Below are 20,100 nucleotides of genomic sequence, written 5' to 3' on the forward strand. Positions count from 1 at the left end.
ATCTCCCGGGCGATCACACAAAGCCCTGCTGCTTTCTGGATTATCTCTACAAATGCATTCCCTTTCCATTTGAGTAATGACAGGCCACCAAACTCAGCTGTGACAAAGGTATTACCACATGTTAATGTTGCATGTACTAAGTATCTTAAAAACATCCTGCTGGGAAACCTGATGCTGTAAGCTGGGTTTTACATGTTTCTGTGGATGTTTTTTTGTTGTTGTTTTTTTTTTTTGCATCCATGTAACAAAGTCTGGCTCCTGAACAGTCTTCTCCTCTAGTCGGGGCTGGCTATCACTTTCTAATTCACTTAATTTCTAACAACAAAGCCATGCCAAGGACTAACAGCCAAAACACCAACAGACACTCGCTTGCGTGGTCCTTCATGCCTCTGGCTTTTTTGGCATACACTACACAACACGCTCAATCAATTATGCTAATGTGATGAGTATGAAGGGTGTTTAACTCATGGATGGTTAATTCAATGGATGCTGTGTGGAGTTTATGGAGCTACAAGGGTTAAAGCTAAGCACACAGTTAGAACACAACAAGACTTGGTAACTGGAGCATCTATGTATATGTGTGTGTGAAAAACAAGAGAGAAAGCAAGCGATTAGTGAATGATTACATCCTCACTGAGCCATGCTGCGCAGAGCATACTGGACCGTACTGCACAGTGATATATGTCAGACACCCACAGTACTCTGAATATCATTTATCATCTCCTATAAACAGTGGGTGCTCTGCTCCAACTGAACTAAAAAGGATGGGGTGGTGAGCAGTCAAACTTCTGTCTCTCAAGGAAAACAAATATATAAACAAATCCGACATATGCAAATGCAGACAGAGGTTTTTCATCTTCTCCCATCCTAAGTAACATTATTCAGTATTTTCTTAGATAAAATGAGTTCAACTTCAGCGGTAGCACGAGGTAAAATAGGAAAATGTTTACATAAAGGTGGTTGTGCAATTCATTAAAGTATGTCAGAATATCTTCCCTCCTCTTTTTTTTACCTTCTGAATCACAGCAGACTCCCACTGAATCTGAAAACCCGAGCCAACGAGTCGAGTACGACTAAAATCAGCAAATGTGCCACGTAACACGGTGATGGACAGTTCCATTAAAACACAAACTCCTTTCATCATGCTGACCTGTATTTTTTTAAAATAAAATGTGCTAAAACACAAACTCATTTTTTTTACACCCCTTCCTACAAGGGGAGGTTTTGCCATTTAAGGCAGTGTTAATTGAAGCAGCAGCAATTCAAAATGATGCAGAAAATGGAAAATGGGTTAAGCATCAATAAATCACATTCAGATGAGTGAGATGGGTTTGATGCTTTCTTGTAGTCTAATTGTTTCAAAAAAAAGCAGCCCACACACCGAGGAAGCACATCAATAAATCATGGCTTTTATAAAATATGCATAAATACACACACTACTGAATGCCCGGTATTGACACTGACTGAATGAGGACCAGTGCTTAACAGCAGCTGACCGGTCTCATTGTTTATAATAGAAGGCCAATTCATTTGAACAGAAGCAAAGCCAACTATCAATTATTTAGACCCACTGTATACAGACAGCATCTGTCCACGAAGGTAAACACTAACTCTCTCACTTTCTTTCAGCCTCGTGTCCTCACACACACACACATACAGTGTGACAAATCCACATCAGTCACACACAATGCCATCCCCATTGCTATTGTTAGGGGATCGGCAGATCAAACGCTCCACAGAGCATTGCTCCAAATACAAGCAACAACTCTGGTCGCTCCGCTCTGTTCTGCTTCTCCAGGAGGACAACAGGCGGTCTGTTCTCACAAAGGTAATCATGCTGTAATGCATGTATCAGCAACACACAACATGTCAATGTATAAATGTGGTCATAGCAGGATTAGCAATCTGGTTTGTGGGGTTGTAGTCTCCATGAATGCTGGGATTTACAGTTTGTGCAACATCTGGGGGAAAAAAATGCCTCCAGGACATGTGAATGCCTTAAGGCTAATGTTATAGGAGGAGCAGCGGTAAAACAAAGCATTCTGCTATTTTACATGTAAGATCTATATATATGTGTTATCCCCAGCACAGTGTGTACAGGCTGCAAACAAAAAAATAAAAACATAAGGTCACAGATGAAAAAACAAGCCAGGGAATATTTCCAGTTATTTCAGGGAAAACCACTGAACTACACAACACCCTGTGCTCAAATTTTCCTCCCCTTTTTAAAGCTGATATGTTTCCAAAACACCATGTGCTGCTGCAGAAAATCAGCTGATAGGGGGCTTTTCTTTTTCATTTTTTTCATTTTTTTTTGCTGTGTGCATTTTGTAGATTCGCCTTTTTCTATCAACTCCCTTGCACCCTTCCAAATCTATAACCTACATTTAGAGTTTCCAAATCCTTTTTCCAGCATTTCCCAATGCCTCTGGGGAAGTAGGAGAGGAGAGGAGAGGAGAGGAGAGAGGAGAGGAGAGGAGAAACCACAGAGTGACTGGGTGTTGGCACTGGGGCTGCTAGATGAGGTTTGTAAGGCCTCTATCTTCTCTCCAAGCTTATTTAAAAAATAATGTGCACCAGCACTTAATCTAATGGCAGATCTTTTTTTCTTAGACTTGTGCTCTTGGTGAGAATTACAAGCATTTGATCTTTGACATGAGTAATAGTGACCACTCCACCGCCTGCTCCCCTGAACACACCCTAATCAGTGCATGTGTTAAACAGAGAGAGGAAAAAAGTCTCAGCCTGCGGATTAACCCACTTAACAAACAAAAAAAAATCAAAAAGTAAAATGACTAATTCATTTTATCACATCTCTGATTCAAGTTAGAGTTCCAAAGAAAACTAATTTGAATACAGAACAATCAAACACAGGCTGAATCACAGCTGTTTTATTTTTTATCCACTGTAATAACGAATCAAGCACTTGAGTTCTGTGCAATTTACAACTCATATGATGACTTTCTGTCTGATTGTATACTGATAGCTTTGGGGGCTGTTGTTCTCAGGCATCACAGATTGGTCAAAAAAGCCATTAGGTCGATCTAGTTCTCCAAGTTCCTACAAGCCCAGTGTTTATCCTACTTGCCGGCGCCGATGTACCTGCTACTCGTACTGATGTAGACAACTGACACTGTTATGTTCGCATTTTGTCATGAAAAAAAAAATAGGTCCTCTGAGACTCACACTTCTTTATTCCATGTGGGTAAACAGCAGAAGAGGGATTACGCATGAAATGTGGTCTGTCTGTGTGGGCGGAATGTATTCTTCTGGCAGAAAAAAACATCGTGGTTCTCGCGTAAATTAAAGATAAGACGCCTTCAGATGTTTAAGTTTAAAATAAAAGCGTGTCAAAACACAGAGAGTTGACAGAGTAAACCTGTGCAGCGTGTGCACTTGTCGCCCGGTAGCTTGGCTGTAGAGAAAACAAGCCTATACGGGGCTGGAGAGAGACTGGTACAGGCTATAAGCTCATAAAGTTTAGAAAAAAATAAAGAAATCTTACCTTCAGCTCATGAATGAATATGCCTCGGAGTGGTTTACAGCTCTGCCTTTTAGTAATCCATGAGATACGTCTCTCAAAGCAGTTCAGATGGTGCTCGCTTCAGAATAACAATACGAGCGCTACTTTTCTCTTGCGCTTCTTTTTGTTACATGCCGCGCTCAAATCACACCTCTTCAAATCGGAATATCCATCAGAAATCCACACTAGAGAGTGAACAAAAATGACTCTTTAACTCCCCTCAGGTAAACTGAACGGACGGAACCAACCGGGTGTCCCAGAACTATAGCTACGGAGCTTGAACGCAGTCCCTTCCACAAAAGCCGACGGTCATCCTATTTGGAGATGAAGCTTCTTACCAGACTGGAGCGGAGCGCAGAGAGCCCAGCTGTCACCCACCCGCTACACACACACACGCTCTCTCTCACACACATACACAGGGAGGAGCTACGTCTATGGAACGGGGAGCTATTGTGTCAATGGGTGCCAGTTATGGACAACTGTATTTCTATTTTTACGCAGAGGCATTTCATAAGAATGCGCGTTGGAGAGGGAGAAAGCTTAGGTGCTATTAATAGAGTGGACACGGAAAAAGAAAAATAGGTAACTTGGAATTTAATTAAGTTTTACTGGTTTGTTTTGTAGACATGTAGACATGGAGTTTGGCTGCACACTCATTTTGGAGAAACAATAAAGCCTTCCGCGTGTCCACGCTCTGTGCTGATGCGAATCGGAATGTGATCAGGATCAAAGTCTCTCTTGTCTGTTGTCTCTGGGCTTATAGGACTGCCCTGCCTTCCCTGGTGGTCTCCTGCTGGTCCCAGGGCGCGCGAATAAACACACACACACAAAAACAGTGCGTGTAAAAATCACTGGGATTTTACAAATGAGCCCTTACTTCACTCGACTCTCATCTCATCAGAGAGGCCATCAGGTAAACAGCAAAGTTCAAAAAGCTGTTGCTTAAATTTATGCCACATTTAGAGTCTGATGAGAGTGATGCATGCTCCACATACCCTGTCTCTCTTACACAAACACATACGCACACACACCTACTTAAAGCAAGCCAAAAACAACATCAGTTTATCAGATTGAAACCTGAAAGCCTACCACACAAAGCACAAACTACTTACACATGCTCTCAGAGACACAACCTCACACACACACACACACCTGTGTAGAAGCCACCTGTGAAAGCAGTAGTGTAGTTGAGTGTGTGTGTGTAATTGTGCTCCTATAAGTAGAAGCCTGTCAGGCACCATTGCTGTCTTGTTACTGTACCAGCGCTGCCTCTGCAGGCCCAGTGCCAAGCACTATACTGTGGCCCTTTAATGTAAACTAATGCGCTCCTGCCTGCCAAACCTTTCCTCATCTGTTATCATTTAATTTGCTTTAAAAACAGAATTCATTTGCCGCCATGCATCACACAAGTCCGTGTGCATATAATGGAGAAAACATAAGCACTCAGGGCAGTTTAGACTCATGTGGATGTTTAAAAATATCTTATTGTGAACAGGCTTTAATTAAAATGTGAGATGTATGCAAATACAAACATCCACACATGTATCATACATCCGATCTTACAGTATAATGTGCAGCAGGCCTGTTGGTGATCATTAAAATTCTGTGTGAAAAATGAGGCGGGTTACTGTGTGCTGTGTTAACACATGCAGGTGAAACATCATGGATAATATACATTTAAAAAACAGGTGAACAAAGCTTATTTTCATCTGCACACATCAGCGACACACGTACTCTGCATGCCTATAACCAAACCTAATTACATACAACTTGTTTTGTATTCCACACACTCCATCTATACATTCTTTAATCTCCCTCTCTCTCTCACACACACACTCGAGTCGTACGCACGCTTTGAAGTGGAAGTGTTCCAAAAGTGTGGGAGGTGGGAAGTGTATAATTCGAGCTCAATAATGTCAAGATGCACACCAAATAGTTTGAACTCTGGAAATATATTTGTGTGAGAGCTTAGCTCGTTTATCTTCCTAAAGTTCCCCCAGTAGCATTAGGACTCTGTGTGTGTCCATGTGTGTGTGTGTGTGTGGAGTTTGGAATGAAACACCCATCACATGTTGGACCGGGACAACCAGCAGACACACAGCAGTTCTTCAGGGGATCACATCCCTTCTGTTTAGTTTAGTTCTAAGATCCTGTGACTCTTTCCTACTCTACTGCTGGTCTAAACGGATCCATAAAGAAGTGCGCCCACTGTCCTCTGGGTTGTGTAACATTTTTGCACCAACATGCAGTAATTTCCTGTGCCTCTGACACTTCACCCCGCTTCTCCTCCTTTGTCGATACACCACAGCAGTGCTCCTGTACTTCAGAATCAGAATCAGAATCGTGTTTATTGCCATGTAAGTGAAGGGGTTTCACATTACTAGGAATTTGCCTTAGTGATTGGTGCATACAAAGAACATATAATAATTAACATGAAATGATAAAGCCACTAGAAGCTTGTTACAGAAGTCAGTCTTCATCAAAAATGCCCAACTATGGAAATAAACATGTTTACAGTCTCCAAAATGTATTCCATTTTTGAAAAATGTAAGGTATAAAATATACTGTAAGGCTATGGCCTTATACATTCCATGATAGAGAGCGTATTGATAACAATGAAAAAGAAGATTGTTATTGTTTCTTACTAATCACTGCTTTTCATGACATAACTGTAAAAACAAATGTATCCCTCCAACAGTTTTGTTTCTCAATCAAATGATCTGAAGGGAAAACGTTTCTTTTGGTGGTTCTACATACAACTCAGAAACAATCCAAGTGCCACAAGGGGCTTCACATAAACACTGCTTTTGTTTGTTTTGAGATCACAAGCCCAAAGTGTTTGAGAAGCACAGGTTTCATCTTTAGCTGTGTGTTTTATTAGTCCAATATACTGTATGTTTCTCAATCTAAAATGTCCCAACACACAGCACCATTTTCCAAAAACAATGTTGTAAGATTAAACCAAAAAAAGAACACTAAATGTTAAACTACCACACTCTATATGATTGGAGTGAATTGCAAACAATTCAGACTACAGCTTTAAAAAGTGCTTGTTAAGAAATAACAAGCTTGGGCTTAGACAATCCCGTCATGTGTCTGTGGTACAGGTTTTGGATCTAAGCTGGTCGGAGTCACAGGAGTGCTGTTTAAGCTTTCATATCACAGTGTAGTGCTGCTGCGAGGATGTCTGTTCGAAGCCTGCTGAGCTGTGTGTTTTACAGCCGGACCACTGGAGGAGCATGATTTGTTAAAACTGCCATTGCTGCTGCTGCCTGAGTCCTAATGGCTGCTGCTCACCTGTGGCTCACACAGACAGCCGAGAAGGAAACAAAGCCCATTTACAGTGGTAACTGCCACTGTACTGTTGCTGGCCAATCTCCCAGTCTGTCTGCTTCCACTCCTCTTAGTACCTTAATAGGCATTGTTGTGCTGTTTACTTCCCCCCCAAAGGTGTAAAGTGTAAAATACATCTAAAAGTTGTAGCTCATGTAGTGCTGATTAGCAAGCCTTTCTATGTTTGACTGCACTTGCATTAGTAGCATAGACTGTTTCTGTCAGTCTTACAGTAGATGTATACTTGTGGATCATGTTGACAACAGGACAGGAAAAGGGGGGATTATAAGGATCTATTGTAACACTGGTAAACAGCTGGAGGCTTGAAAGTGATACTGTTGGTTTTTGGAAATACTGCTGAGGTTGAGTCCACTGGATTATGGGTCTCTTGTAGTTTCCAGAAGCCGAGGAACAAGCAAACACTAATGTAAAAAGGGTTTACCTTTGACGGCTCATTGATTTTGCACATAAACAGTACTTCTTGTATCAAGTAAATTGTTCTATACCTTAAAGAAGTAAGAATTTATGTGGGGTTTTTAAATTGAAAAAAAATCCTAAAACTGTGTGACACAGCAGAATATGAATCTTCCTCGAGTGTCTTTGAATGTCCACAGTCACACTCATCTGTTTTTCATCAGAATAGGAAATGTTTTCTTCTGATGAACTACAGATGATTTAGCCTTTGTAAACATTTACAGAAGCTTATAAATTGTATAATTTAACTGTATGCATAATTGCTGGAAACCCTACACCGCCCGAAATAACTGTTTAAACTGCACATAGAATAGAAAAATGAAGTGCGCAGTGCCTTTGTGTTCCACAAATGTCTCTCAACTGCAATTTAGCACTTAGGCTTGATCGAGGGGAAATGATTTAACTGATGTCACTGTTGTTTTCCACTCTGAAAGCTTTAAATCTGTTCCTTGCTGAACTCAATTAGACTTTAGAAATTGTAATTCCAGGTAATAGATATGTCAAAAATAGACTTTCAATGCCGTCCATAATTGCCTACACTGTCTATATTTTTGTCACAAATATTGTTACACTCACATTTTTTTGGCACATTGTGTGTATTTCTCTTTTTTTCAGTAGGTACAAGAACAGTTTTCCTTATGCTTCCCTCTGTTTACAGCACATCTGATGTGTCATCTGCTCCTTTGTGAGGAGAACGACAGTTACTTGGATGATGAGATGTCAGTTTATGGAATGTATACCAAAACAGAATAAGCTGTGATAACTGTTGTTTTAAGCAGCAGCGGCAGACATCAGCTACCTGACAGTGGTGTCACTCATACATACACAGATTGGCATGCACATACATGCATACAGTATATCGGATAATTAGATGACAAATGCAAAAATTACAGGAAATGAGAAAGTGTCGCAAGTGCATTCAGATTTTTTTTAGCACCATCCCACCGGCAAATATAACACTTCCACACAATTTTAATTGGTCTCTGAGAAATTTTTGTCGACTGAGTTTTTTTAAAATACCGACAGCCCTTTCAAGTAGAACTGTTTGCACAAAAAAACCTTACTTGTATTCAGAGATGACTGCTAGCTGCTAATATAGAACAATTTAAACAGCTACTTCTGCTTAGCATTGATTTTACCTGTAAACATTCGGAACATTAGCTGCTATGTTGCTGCATATTGCTATCTCCTGTTGTTGCATTCCTGCTATCTTACCGACGTGGGCAGGCCTTATCTGTAAACAATGCTCTTAGCTGTTATCAATGCATCAGCTAAAATGGAAATGTATGAGTATAGTAGTATGAGTAATGCATGATAAAATATAGTCTCCTTTACTGCGCTGCACTGTATTTTTCATCAATATGTAGTAGCCATAAGTGTAAGCTGAAGGCATCTGTGTCAGCATATATGCCCTGAATGTGTGTGTCTGACCTGTAATGGTAAAATGATGTAAAGCACGTCTGAGTAAGGTACAGTAAGAAGTTACTGTAAGACACAATACACACACACACAGGGCAGCCTGCTGGGCCTCGCCCCAGCCAGCTTCAGTTTCCTCTGTGCATCCAGGTTTGCATGAAAGCCATGAATAAGTCAGCATTTCTGCATGATAGGTCTGTAACTAGGAGTGACAGTTAGAGAGCATAGTCTTCAGAATCTCAGATGGGATTCGGTGTGTGTGCATGAATAACTGTGTGTTTGAGTGTATGTCTGTGAGTGTGTGTGCATTTGAATGGATGGCTGAGGAGGAGGGGTGCTGAGTGCTTGTGCATGTGCGCCTGTGTCCTCCTCCTACCCACTCCTTCATCTACCTCACAAATGGACGTCATGCTGCTGATGAGGCCTGAAAGAGAGGAGCAAGCTGGTTGACGTCAGCTGCTAATGGAGCTGTAAGGTGAAGAACCAGTAAGGGTTCAGGTGTAACAGAAAGGCTGGTCACATTACCAAATGTCAACAGTACTAAATATTTTTTTTATTCTTATTGTGTGCGTTATGGTCACTTGATGTTTCCTTTTAGGAAACCAAGATGTTAAGTCAGCCTGTTTACAGTTTAAAGAAAATAAATCTGAAAATAAGTCATGAATCATATGTTTACAAAAAGTTAACATTCCAATCCTAAATAATGCTATGAGGATGTATTTTTATTGCTAAATATTCATGTTGTAATGGCCGGGCACTACATTCTTAGCCCTGTTCCTTAAGTTTGTGTTGTGTAAAGAACAATTTAAACAGATGATCCAGAGTTCATGTTCACCTACAGGTGTTTATCTGCTCTTTTCCCAGACTTCCTGTCAGAGTGTGAGACTCCAGTTAAGGCAAAGGTAACAGTTCCACTTGCGCTTGTGTGATAAATGGAAAGGAAATAGAATAGCGCCTGCTAATGAGAGTTAGCATATGGTCTAAGCATACTGTTGATTGTTTGCATGATGCCAAGCCATGTGAAGAAGCCTTGTAGTGTCAGGCAACAACACCTAAGCAGCAGAAGATCCTTTAAATCCTTTAAGTTGTAACTTGGAGCCGTCATGGATCAGCCTTGATCTGACACTTCCTCCACCACACTGTCGCCAGGTTGCTGTTTTAAGGTCCTATGACCCAGTCGTCTAAGTCACCATAACAACTTGGCCCTGATCATAGTCTCTCAGGTCTTTATATGGGTCTGTTTCACCTACATCCAGCACTGAGGGAACCCACTTTTCATCAGATCTGTGGGCGCTGCTGTATTTTTGCAGAATGTACAGCTGACGTTTGTACCCTTGTTCATGAGCCAGCAAGATATTTGTGTACAGCACTGTGTGCCTTGTTGCACCTATGAACGCATATCAGATGTTGAGTAAAATTGATTTTATGAGGAAATGATGTTGGCAACTCTCTGAAGGACTGAATGAATGGCACACAAAGTGGAAACAAATGTTCTCCTGACTTTGTATATTATTATTATTATTATTATTCCTATCTCATATATATGCCCACACATATATATGGTAGATCCAGATTCGACTCCAGGTCTCCACTTCACCTTGAGTATGATTTAATGACATGTACACACAGTCCCTCCTGAATAAGTCATCTGGCCTCTGCTTACACACCCAAAGGGCTCATCTATTTTTTAGTCCAGGGAACCTCTATCTTTCCTTCTCACCAGCGCTCTGTCTGCCTGTCCCTTTGTCTGTGGGTAGTATGTTTTTTTCAGTATAATTATTCTTATTTACTGTAAAGTCCAAAGGCGGTCACTTCTGTTGAATTATATGTGGCTGGGATGAAGCAGCAGGAAGCAAACACATTGGTTGAAAATTGACCTTTTCTTGACAAACCCGCCAGATTTGCATGTACCACAGGCCGTCATAACAGCCCGATGATTCCTTTTATTGAAAGTGATCGTCAAAACAGTCGCTCCATAGTCATCCTCTCTTCTAGTTTGTTTTCCAGCAGTACATGTAGGTATATAACACTGGACTTCCCATTTGTTTTTTTATTTTTTTTATTTTTTGTCATTGGAGAATTAATGTCATTATGATCAAGCCCTCTGCGTTCCTCCACAGACAGACCTCAGCTTTGAACTGCTAAATGATTGATGGCTGAGATGAAAGTGAATGTAGGTCACTGTGGGTGAGGGTCGACGGAGGCAGCATAAATCAGACAGGCATAATAACCAGATATCATGGAGGATAATGATCCAACCAGAGACATTACAGGTACATTCAACAGCCATAACTCAACAATCTGACAAAGCCACTAAACACTGTATTGCACATTTTAGTGCAAACAGATAATTTGATGTTGGAATCACAGAGGGTTTATGTGAGGCAAATTCCTGATTGGAGGTCAGATACAGTTAACTGTGTGACAGTGAAAGTGACAGAAACGGCACCAGTATAGATCTTCAGCCTTGATTCTTTTCCCATGCTCCGAATCTGGAGTAAAAAAAAAAAGTCCTGTAGTAGCATAAATGTTTTTCATCTACTGCGTGTGTTGTTTAAAAGAGGAAGAGAGACGTGTTGTGGACGTCTGCTCTGTGATCTCTGTTTAAATCATGGAAAAATATTCTTGTCTCCTCATTAAGTAAGTTCACGCTACATATCCTCAGACAGCAGGAAGAATGATGCCAAAAGTATCTGATGATAAAGAGACTCCAGCTCAAAGAATGTTTAAAATACAGTTCAAACTCACTCTGAATCATTAGTGCATCTTACTGCTGTGCTATAAAGACAACATACCTACAACTTTGAATCTGATAAGTGGGATTCAAACAGCCATTTCCAGGAATGACTGGGATGCTAACAGATCCAAAATATCACTACATGATTGAATTAAATCAATGAGGTTTGGTCTGTTTTGCCAACATGGCTAAAATAATTCACTTTAAATTTGCATACCTGAGAATATAAGGACATCAAATTCCTCATTTTAGTCAATACCCATACATTTCTTTTATTACAGTACATTGTTGTGTATCATGAAATATTCATAATGACATAACATCTATATTGCATTACAGCTTGCCCCAGTTTTCAGCTGTATTTTTGACACACATTTGGCTCAGTGCATAGCTAGTCCTCAGCCTTCACCAGCGATTTCCATCAGAAAGAATTTAGTTCCATCTCCAGTCTATTTGTGGAAAAGGCAGCACTGGGTGTATCTCTATCTGTTTGCAATCTGGAGATCAGCTGCACATTCAACACTGAGAGGGAACTTGAAGTTCTCAGTGGGTGAAAATGACAGAAGGAAATTGAGGGTGATGCAGGGCTCTCAAAAGAGCAGAAAAAGACACAAATAAAGGGCCAAAATGGGGAACAGATGGGGAGAAAATAGATGTGAAAATCATAAAGGGCAGTGTCACACAAGAAGAAAAAGAGGTTGAGGGCCATAAACAGCTGAAGCTGGTGTCAGGAGTTAAGGGTGAGGAGACAGAGGAGAAAGTTCTGTTGTCAGCATAGAGAGGACGGCAGGTGATGGAAGGATAATGACAGCGGGAGGAGCTAGCTTGACCCCTTCTGACCTCCTGCTGGATCCGGCTGCTGGGAAGAGGTGAAGGAAGTGGGCGCAGCAGCATGCACTCCTAATGTGATGGGATATCCTGCCGCCTGCCTGCTAACCCCACTTCCTCTGATGGTAATGTCTGTTCCCATCTTTCTACAGACACCTCTGCAGAATGACTGTGCTCCAGAGCAACTGAAAACACACAGGACATACACTCATAGACAACTCATGCAATGCTGACGCACACATGTTCACACGCACACACAGATTGATGCATGCACTGATGTACGCAGGCCTTCACACATGCTGACAGCCAAGAAACTCTCTCTCTCACACACAGACACACAGAGAGAGAGAGACGTAAACACACCTACAGTTGACTCAACATTCGCAGCCAAGGACGCATTCACTCCGGTCACTGCATTACGCACAAATGAAGGACAGTGTAGAAATGATACAACAACAGTGGACCATTACAAACACAGAAAGTCTGCCAGAGATGGCACAAACAAAAACAATATTATCATGCAGTCCAGAGCAGCTGGTTTGGTTTACTGAGCACAAACACAGCCTATTATCCCTCTCAGTGCCGTCTATACATATATACATTCGAATGAAACCTGAAAGAGTGTTTAAAGGATACACGTAATTACCCTGAGATGAGACTATTTATCATTTTGTGATTACTGAAGTCAAATGCTAAATGGTTAGCCTCCACAAAGGAGCAGTTGTTTTATTCTCCATTATGCTTCATTATGGTCACTTACTCGTGTCGCTGTCTGTCAGACAAAGTTCAACGACTTGTGGGTATTTTTTCTTCTGTGGAAAAGCTGCATTTGCTCCCCCCATACACCCACCCACCCACTATCCCCACCACCACCACCACCACCACCAATGAAACAGACATCAAAGCATGGCCACACTGAAACTTCAAGCCCATTTTGGCATTGCCCTCCTACCTCCAGATCCAGTAATTACAGCTCATAGAAGACATCAACATTATTACTCGTCAAACCACAGTATAATAACACCACAAAGTACTTCAAAGAGACAACTCACATTTCAAGGGAAAAATAAAAACTCATGGATTATGTATAAGGAAGACCTGACTCAACCCTCTAAAGCAGATGGGGTTCAATTCATGGTATCTGGAGCTAGACCCAAACTTGATCATCATCAAGATTTACTTTTGGTCTAATTTGAAAATAAATTTTACATTATTGTTAAAACGTGAGCAGGCCAGTGGTTTAGGGAGTATTTTTCAGCAGTCTGTGTTTTGCATTTAAAATGTTGGGCCTATATTTTACATGTAACAATAGGATCATGCAGTGGCCAAGTGTGAATTCAGAGAGTGAGGTTAAATTGCAATGTCCTGACACTTGAAGGGAACATTGGCACCAGATTTTTTTTTCTTTGTACGTTTCAATACTGCCCTCTTGTGTCTTGTGTTGTAAGAAAATCTCATCTGATGTAGAATATTCCTTAAAAAATGACACATAGTGAGTAACTTTTCCAGTTCTCCCAGAAATACCACATATAATGTACAAAAACAACCAAAAACAGGTACCAAAGATCAAAATTAAATGCAGTAATTACTCTTAGAGAATAACGCTTTATGATAAGGGTGCAAACAAATCATTATGTTTTCAATAATGAATGATACAATATGGGTTTTAGTGTGAATTAATGTGGAATGTATTGTTTTCTCAGCCTTAAAAGATGATCAGTCTGCTACCACTTAATGTGATAAGCTCACATTTACAATGATAAATGATATGGATTCTTAATCATTCTATACATAAAGTGATATGTGAACAATTTCAGATTCACATTTGATCTCTCAAAACAGAATAATACAGTTCTTGCCAAGCAGAAGCAAACAATGATAATACAGCAAGTTAAATTTAAATTATATATATATATATATACCAGCTTCCAAAACATAGGTGTAACCAACCTACACTGAGCTTTATTATTTACAGGTTCAGATAGAAACAGAGAGTGTATTTTTATGTACCAACACCTAAAAGAAAAACTGTTGCTGGCAAACAACAAGGCATTCTTACACAAGCTGAAATTCAATAGTCCACTGAGCAGCAATATTTCTTGGACTAGAGTTTGTTTTCTCCTTTATTTTCTGTTTAAAGGGAAATCCACTGGTAGAAACCTAAGATGTTCAGATATCAGAGAGGGTCAGAGAGGGTTACATTATTACACTGAGATGGGTGGTGTATGTGTGTGTGTGTGTGTGTGTGTGTGTGTTGGGGGGGTATATGTGTGTAGGTGTGTGCAAGTCTGTGAGCAAAAATACCCTTTCAGTGTTCTGTGCACATACATTGATCACTTGTGTGCATCAAGACTGGGAATCAATGCAGTCAGCACAGTGATGCGATGCAGCTACATCTTTAATAATGCCATGACCTACTTCCTGAACAGTCAACAGATTGATCATCTCTAAACGTCGCAAACCTCCCCTAACGTCACTAACATGACGGCTATTTTAATTAGTCATGGAGAGTGCCTGTCCCATTTATCTCAAAACGCTTTAATTGGGTTAGAAGCATCCAATCCCACATCCTCATTTACATCCTCATACTGGAGTCTGTGTGAAAATACAGTGAAACTTAAGAAAGAAATGAACTGCTAGATAATATGTTGATGAAGATTCTCAGCTGTCCAGGTCATTTTCATTCAGAAGGTTGAAGTGAGGCATCTGGTCGTCCAAGCAGCTTCATCACATAATGCAAGACAATGTACAGACTACCAGCATAACAATGCATATCATTAAGCAGTCAGTATTAAATAGCAATAATTGGCTATGTTGTTTTTGGTGAACATATAATGTGAAGTATTTATACAGAATATTGGAATACATCAAAACTATTAAATTACAACGGTAGGATGGCTAATGGGTCAGATTTACTAAGCAACAGTGACACCTTGTGGTTATATGAGATCAGTGCTAGTGACATCAAAAATCTCCCATCTCATCCCTCTGTCACATCACCAACAACAGCAGAAAGATGCATTCAGTTTTGACTTATTCTGATGACCTAAAACCACAAAATTTGAGGTTCCTCTCTGATATATTGTGTGATAAGAATGTTTCCTGGCCTCTGATCAGAGTCCAGTGCACCTATAGTCATGGTTACGTACCCCAGTACTTCGGTTTGCTTGCTCACATTTGGATTCCTATCTCACAATCTCCTCTGGACCTTTTAGGTGTGTCAAGGTTCTACTGGTTTATCCTGTGAGCTTCTTTATACCTCTGCTACACACACAACTGGAAACACCTGTCTACCTGTTTGTGACAGACCCTACAGCACTAAAACTACTTTGTGTGCGTCTGAAGATAAATTTCACCTGTTTTTTCACTGTTTTACAGGTTCTCTACATGTTGACATTTGTGTACATTGTCCTTGTGTAAATAAAGTTTAACACAGACACACCTGGAGATCTTTGGAGATTTCAATACAAACACACAAAAACAACCAAAAGATGGAAATAATAGCAGAGAACATGTACAAAACAAAAGAGCTATCTGTTGTTTTTTTCGTGGTTTTGTTATTTGACATTTAAAAAAGTGTGGCTGTAATGACGTTCCCTCGCGTAGCTGCCAAAGCGCGACTACAAGAACCATGATGCATTGCAGGGAAACAGTCATTATCATGACACATCTTCAACATAAGGAAAAGCTTCCTCTTTGGAAGCGTTTCATTTGCTAAGCTGAGGAGAGAGTGTCTCCTACTTATTGTTAGCGTTTTCATAAGTAAATAGCTCTTAGTCTTGGCAAGCAAATATTATCTGCCACTAAATATGTGCTAAAACTGATCTACAGCTAGCGTTGTAGCTCAGGAGCTCGTTAAAGGGGCTAATACAGGCTAATGCTAGCTAACTGAAGAGACCGAAACGGAATTAAATTGGAAAGCTATAATATATTCAGCAGCTGACAGTGGTAACTGTGGATTTTATGTCCACAGGATATGTTACAAAGTGCCAACACAAGGTAAGCAACTCATTACTTTGTGACTTGCCTTGTTACGATGTCTATATAAACTGCAAGTGGCTAGCTAAACTTGTCAGCTAAGTTAGCGTCATGAGTCAAAGATTTGAAAACGTACAAGTCTTAAGTGAAGTGTCCGTTTGAAATTACGGTATCAAGGAGTTAAAGACACATTTTTATATCTAAACGCGTGACACAACGTTAGTCAGATGAGGTGTCAGTTGCTAGATTTAACGTGCTGGCGTGTAAAACATTATCACGTGAGTTTCCACAACACAGGAAACATACAAGAGGTAAACGCGGTTTTAGTTATAAAACAGCCTAACCACACTGCTGTGGTGTAAATGTAGGACACACTGCTGTCGTAGAAAGGGCATTTATTTCCATTTTGTGTAAATTTGTTTTGTAGCATTAATATTAACTCTCTTAAATTCTTGCTAACATCTGGTGATGCAACAGTAGCAAGCAGTGTCTTTACAAATTCACCTCTGGGCACTTTACATAATATGGTCAAGTTTGTACAATATAATGTTGATGAGAGACAGCAACTTTTCCTTTGATCAAGCATTTGGTGCCTGCTTTGACCAGTGGAGGTGAGACGACAGTAGAGAAAGATGACACAGGGAAACAGCAGACAATAACCCTTAGCAGGTTGGTGGGACCAACAAGAGCAGATGTGAAAAATGCAGCTGAGGAACTACATATGAGTGCAGACGTCTGCAGAGAGGAAGAAGAAATGACACATGCTCAGTTAGTAAACCTGCTGGGGTGCCATGCAAGAGAAGCGCACTCAGAGTTACTGCCTGTCTGGTGTACTCTTTATGTTGTCAAGTCAGGTTTGTGTTGTACCGTTTCCTGTAGGTGCCCTCAATGTTGGAGGACAGTCAGAAAGACATAGTGGTTCATGTAGTGCAAGCTTACTGCAACTCAAAATGAGAAGGGAAAATTAGAAATGGTTTAAGTCCCTCTATAGCCTGGGCCTGTAGCTATCTTTTATCATATGTAACAATGTCTATGAGGTGTCCACCAAGACTGCCTCCCATTCTACAGTTCGATACTCTAGGAACCTGCTCTCTGAGAGCAAAGTGTTCAATTGTAATAACACAGTAATATGAAGCCTCAAAGACAGGGTGGAGCTCAATCATTAAGAAAAAGGAGCTAACATTCTTTTCTCAGTTCTGCAGGAAGCCTTAATAAGGGTGAACATAATCTCTCTTTGTAGCTTGGATGGCAACAGATTAGCATAGTCCAGCCTAGATAGAACAAATAAATAGACTGGTTTTTCAGGATTGCTCCAAAACAGGATGTTCCAAAATTTGGCCATATCGTGCACCAGGAAGGCAGTCCTAATGAAATGCTTTTATTTCATTAGGACAAGTTAAAGGACACATCCTGGTGAACAGTGTTTGTGACGTGTCTTTATTTCTTTAACTCACTGTCAGCAAATTCACTGATTGAGGACTGCAGTGTTGTAAGGTTTCAGCCTGCACTGCAGTGACCTGCTTGACCCGCTTGACTGTGACACCTACTCACAGACAGCAGCAGTTTGTGTCAAACTTTCTTTGCTCTCATGGAATCTATTAGTAAGCTATCGCACAGTCTTATCAGCTTTTATTACTTGAGTATCTGTTGGAATTGTGCCTTACCTCAAACTTAATAAGTTTTAATCACTCTAAGATATCTGATTGCCTGACTGCGCTTCAGTATGTTTTCTCTTGCAACAAAACCACCTATCTATCTGATGCCATTTCAGTTATGTGTAAATATGCATTAAATAGTTTTGCATGGGGACAAACACCACCTTGCTTGACTCCATTTATACTTTCCTCCCGTTTCTAACTATCACGGTGGTCAGTTCTGGTTCATATTTGTGCTCATTAACCAGTCAAGCAACAAGGTGAAGGGTTTATATTTTCCATGAATTGACATTATAATCATGAGGTTTAAGACACAGTTAATGGCATTTTTTAAACAACTTGGAGACAGTTTATTTCTTCCTTGACATCATTACAAGGGCAGCATTAAGTCGATTAGCAGTCAATATCTGGGAATCACTAATATACATTGGGTTTGGTACTTAACTGTTAACTCTTTTCTGAAATTACAGGCTACAAACAAAGATGCACACATCCTTCCCATGGTTTCCCATGAATCTCACCTGGTGTGGGAGGGTAATCTGAAAGAGAAGAGAGGTGACAGGAACACACAGGGACGATAAACAAGAGTCATGAATCTCCATCAAGTCCTTACGGGGGCCGTCAACCCTGGGGACAACTGTTTCTCTGTAGGGAGCGTCAACAATGTGCCATTCACGGTAAGATACGTACTTAGGAAATATCTCCCTTCCAGCTGTTCAGGGGCTCTGATTCTTAAGGTCTGATTTGTCTGCATGAATTTACACTTAGTGTAACAAGTACTCATGCACTCATGTTTCCTGAGAATGAAAAGCTTTTTGGAAAAAAAAGAGCAGCTGGCCTTTTTGATGCTGTTACAGGAAGGTGTTTGTTGGAGAAGGACTTTGGTTCCATAAATACACAGCACTCTGATCTCAGGGCAAACTATGATATACTACTCCCATGCTATTCTGAGTGGATCAATAGGAGAACCATATGCGTCCTTCTGTCCTCTTGTGATGCCAGCACGGTCACAGTAAATCAGAGCTCATGTGAGAAACTCTTTTTAGGAGCCAATTAAATAGAGCACAGAATCTTATCTGCTTGTACTCCAGTGCTGTCATATAGAAGCACATGTGATGCCTTGACAGTAGCTCCAGGACATGTCCATTTCATGTGACCCCTCATACAGCTCCAGCTGTATAAATCATGTCATATTCACATCTTTTCCTCCACTTCTTGCTGTCTCTGTGTCTCTTGACAGGCCTATGCGTCAGGTTGTGACGTGGTGATTTTGGGAAGCGATTTTGAGCGGCTGCAGATCATCCCAGGGGCCAAACATGGCAACATCCAGGTCGGCTGTGTTGACTGCTCACTGCAGGGTGGACAGGTAAGTTTAATGGAGAGGTCCTTTATCTTACTAAAGTTTAACACACAGCTGAGGCTCTGTAAAAAAAAATTGTATCTTAGAATCCTGTGCAAAGTTTTGATTCAGTATCTGGTTCTCTGTTCGTTTTTTTGGATTTGGTTGTAGATTAACTGCTTTGCGAGGCGCATTAGTGGCAAAGTCTGGTGCCCTCATATTAGGTGTTTAAAATCAAACAATGTTTTAATGAACTTTAGCTCCCCATCATCAATTAAAAGTAGGGGAATAATCGGCCAGTTAAGCAAGCAGCGGTACAGCAGGCACATTTGCTGCTCTAACAGTTTGTGTTTTTAAGAACAGTTGTGATGTGTTGGTAATTAGCAAACTAATGGGAAAATGGATTAGAGTTCTTTAATGTTGTGTATCATAAAGAACTAATTAGATCAGCAACTCAGAGACAACAAGAAGTCTCTTTTGTTCCACTGCAGCAGATTTAGATACAGTACAGTAGTTGAACCCTCTTGATCCTACCCCCAGGCTGGTTAATTTTGTGGTATTGTCAACCTTGTATTGTCCCGTGTGGATACTGTAGTCACAACTACCAGTTGTTGCTGAGTAGTAAAACACAAAGGGAGGATTCCAGGTACCACTTCACGTAACAATAAAGATGATAAGGTCAGAAGTCAGCTGTAATCTAGGTTTATATTGAATTGGGAAGAGTGTTGTTAAAATAGTCGACAGGCGTGATATAATTCAAATGAAATAGAAAATGCTCACCCTGCTTTTCACCACTCTGATCATGTGATGTATAATT

At 40.5% G+C, this 20,100-nt stretch overlaps 2 protein-coding genes across 4 annotated transcripts in view; one reads left to right on the top strand and one right to left on the bottom strand.

Annotated features, from left to right (window-relative positions):
* sema6a (sema domain, transmembrane domain (TM), and cytoplasmic domain, (semaphorin) 6A) overlaps positions 1-3,900 on the bottom strand; it is a 103,880-nt gene extending 99,980 nt beyond the window's left edge. For both annotated transcript variants that reach the window (XM_028413689.1, XM_028413688.1), the window contains exon 1: positions 3,506-3,900. The gene's annotated coding sequence lies outside the window, so the exon portion shown is untranslated. The remainder of the gene's footprint in view (positions 1-3,505) is intronic.
* Positions 3,901-15,967: 12,067 nt separating this feature from the next.
* The window catches only part of dmxl1 (Dmx like 1), a 41,009-nt gene continuing 36,876 nt past the window's right edge, over positions 15,968-20,100 (top strand). For both annotated transcript variants that reach the window (XM_028413150.1, XM_028413151.1), the window contains exons 1-3: positions 15,968-16,310; positions 18,415-18,621; positions 19,185-19,310. In XM_028413150.1, the coding sequence (XP_028268951.1) occupies positions 18,535-18,621; positions 19,185-19,310 (213 nt within the window). In that variant the 5' untranslated portion in view covers positions 15,968-16,310; positions 18,415-18,534. The remainder of the gene's footprint in view (positions 16,311-18,414; positions 18,622-19,184; positions 19,311-20,100) is intronic.

This window comes from Parambassis ranga, chromosome 9, assembly GCF_900634625.1.
Source record: "Parambassis ranga chromosome 9, fParRan2.1, whole genome shotgun sequence".
Taxonomy (NCBI): domain Eukaryota; kingdom Metazoa; phylum Chordata; class Actinopteri; family Ambassidae; genus Parambassis; species Parambassis ranga.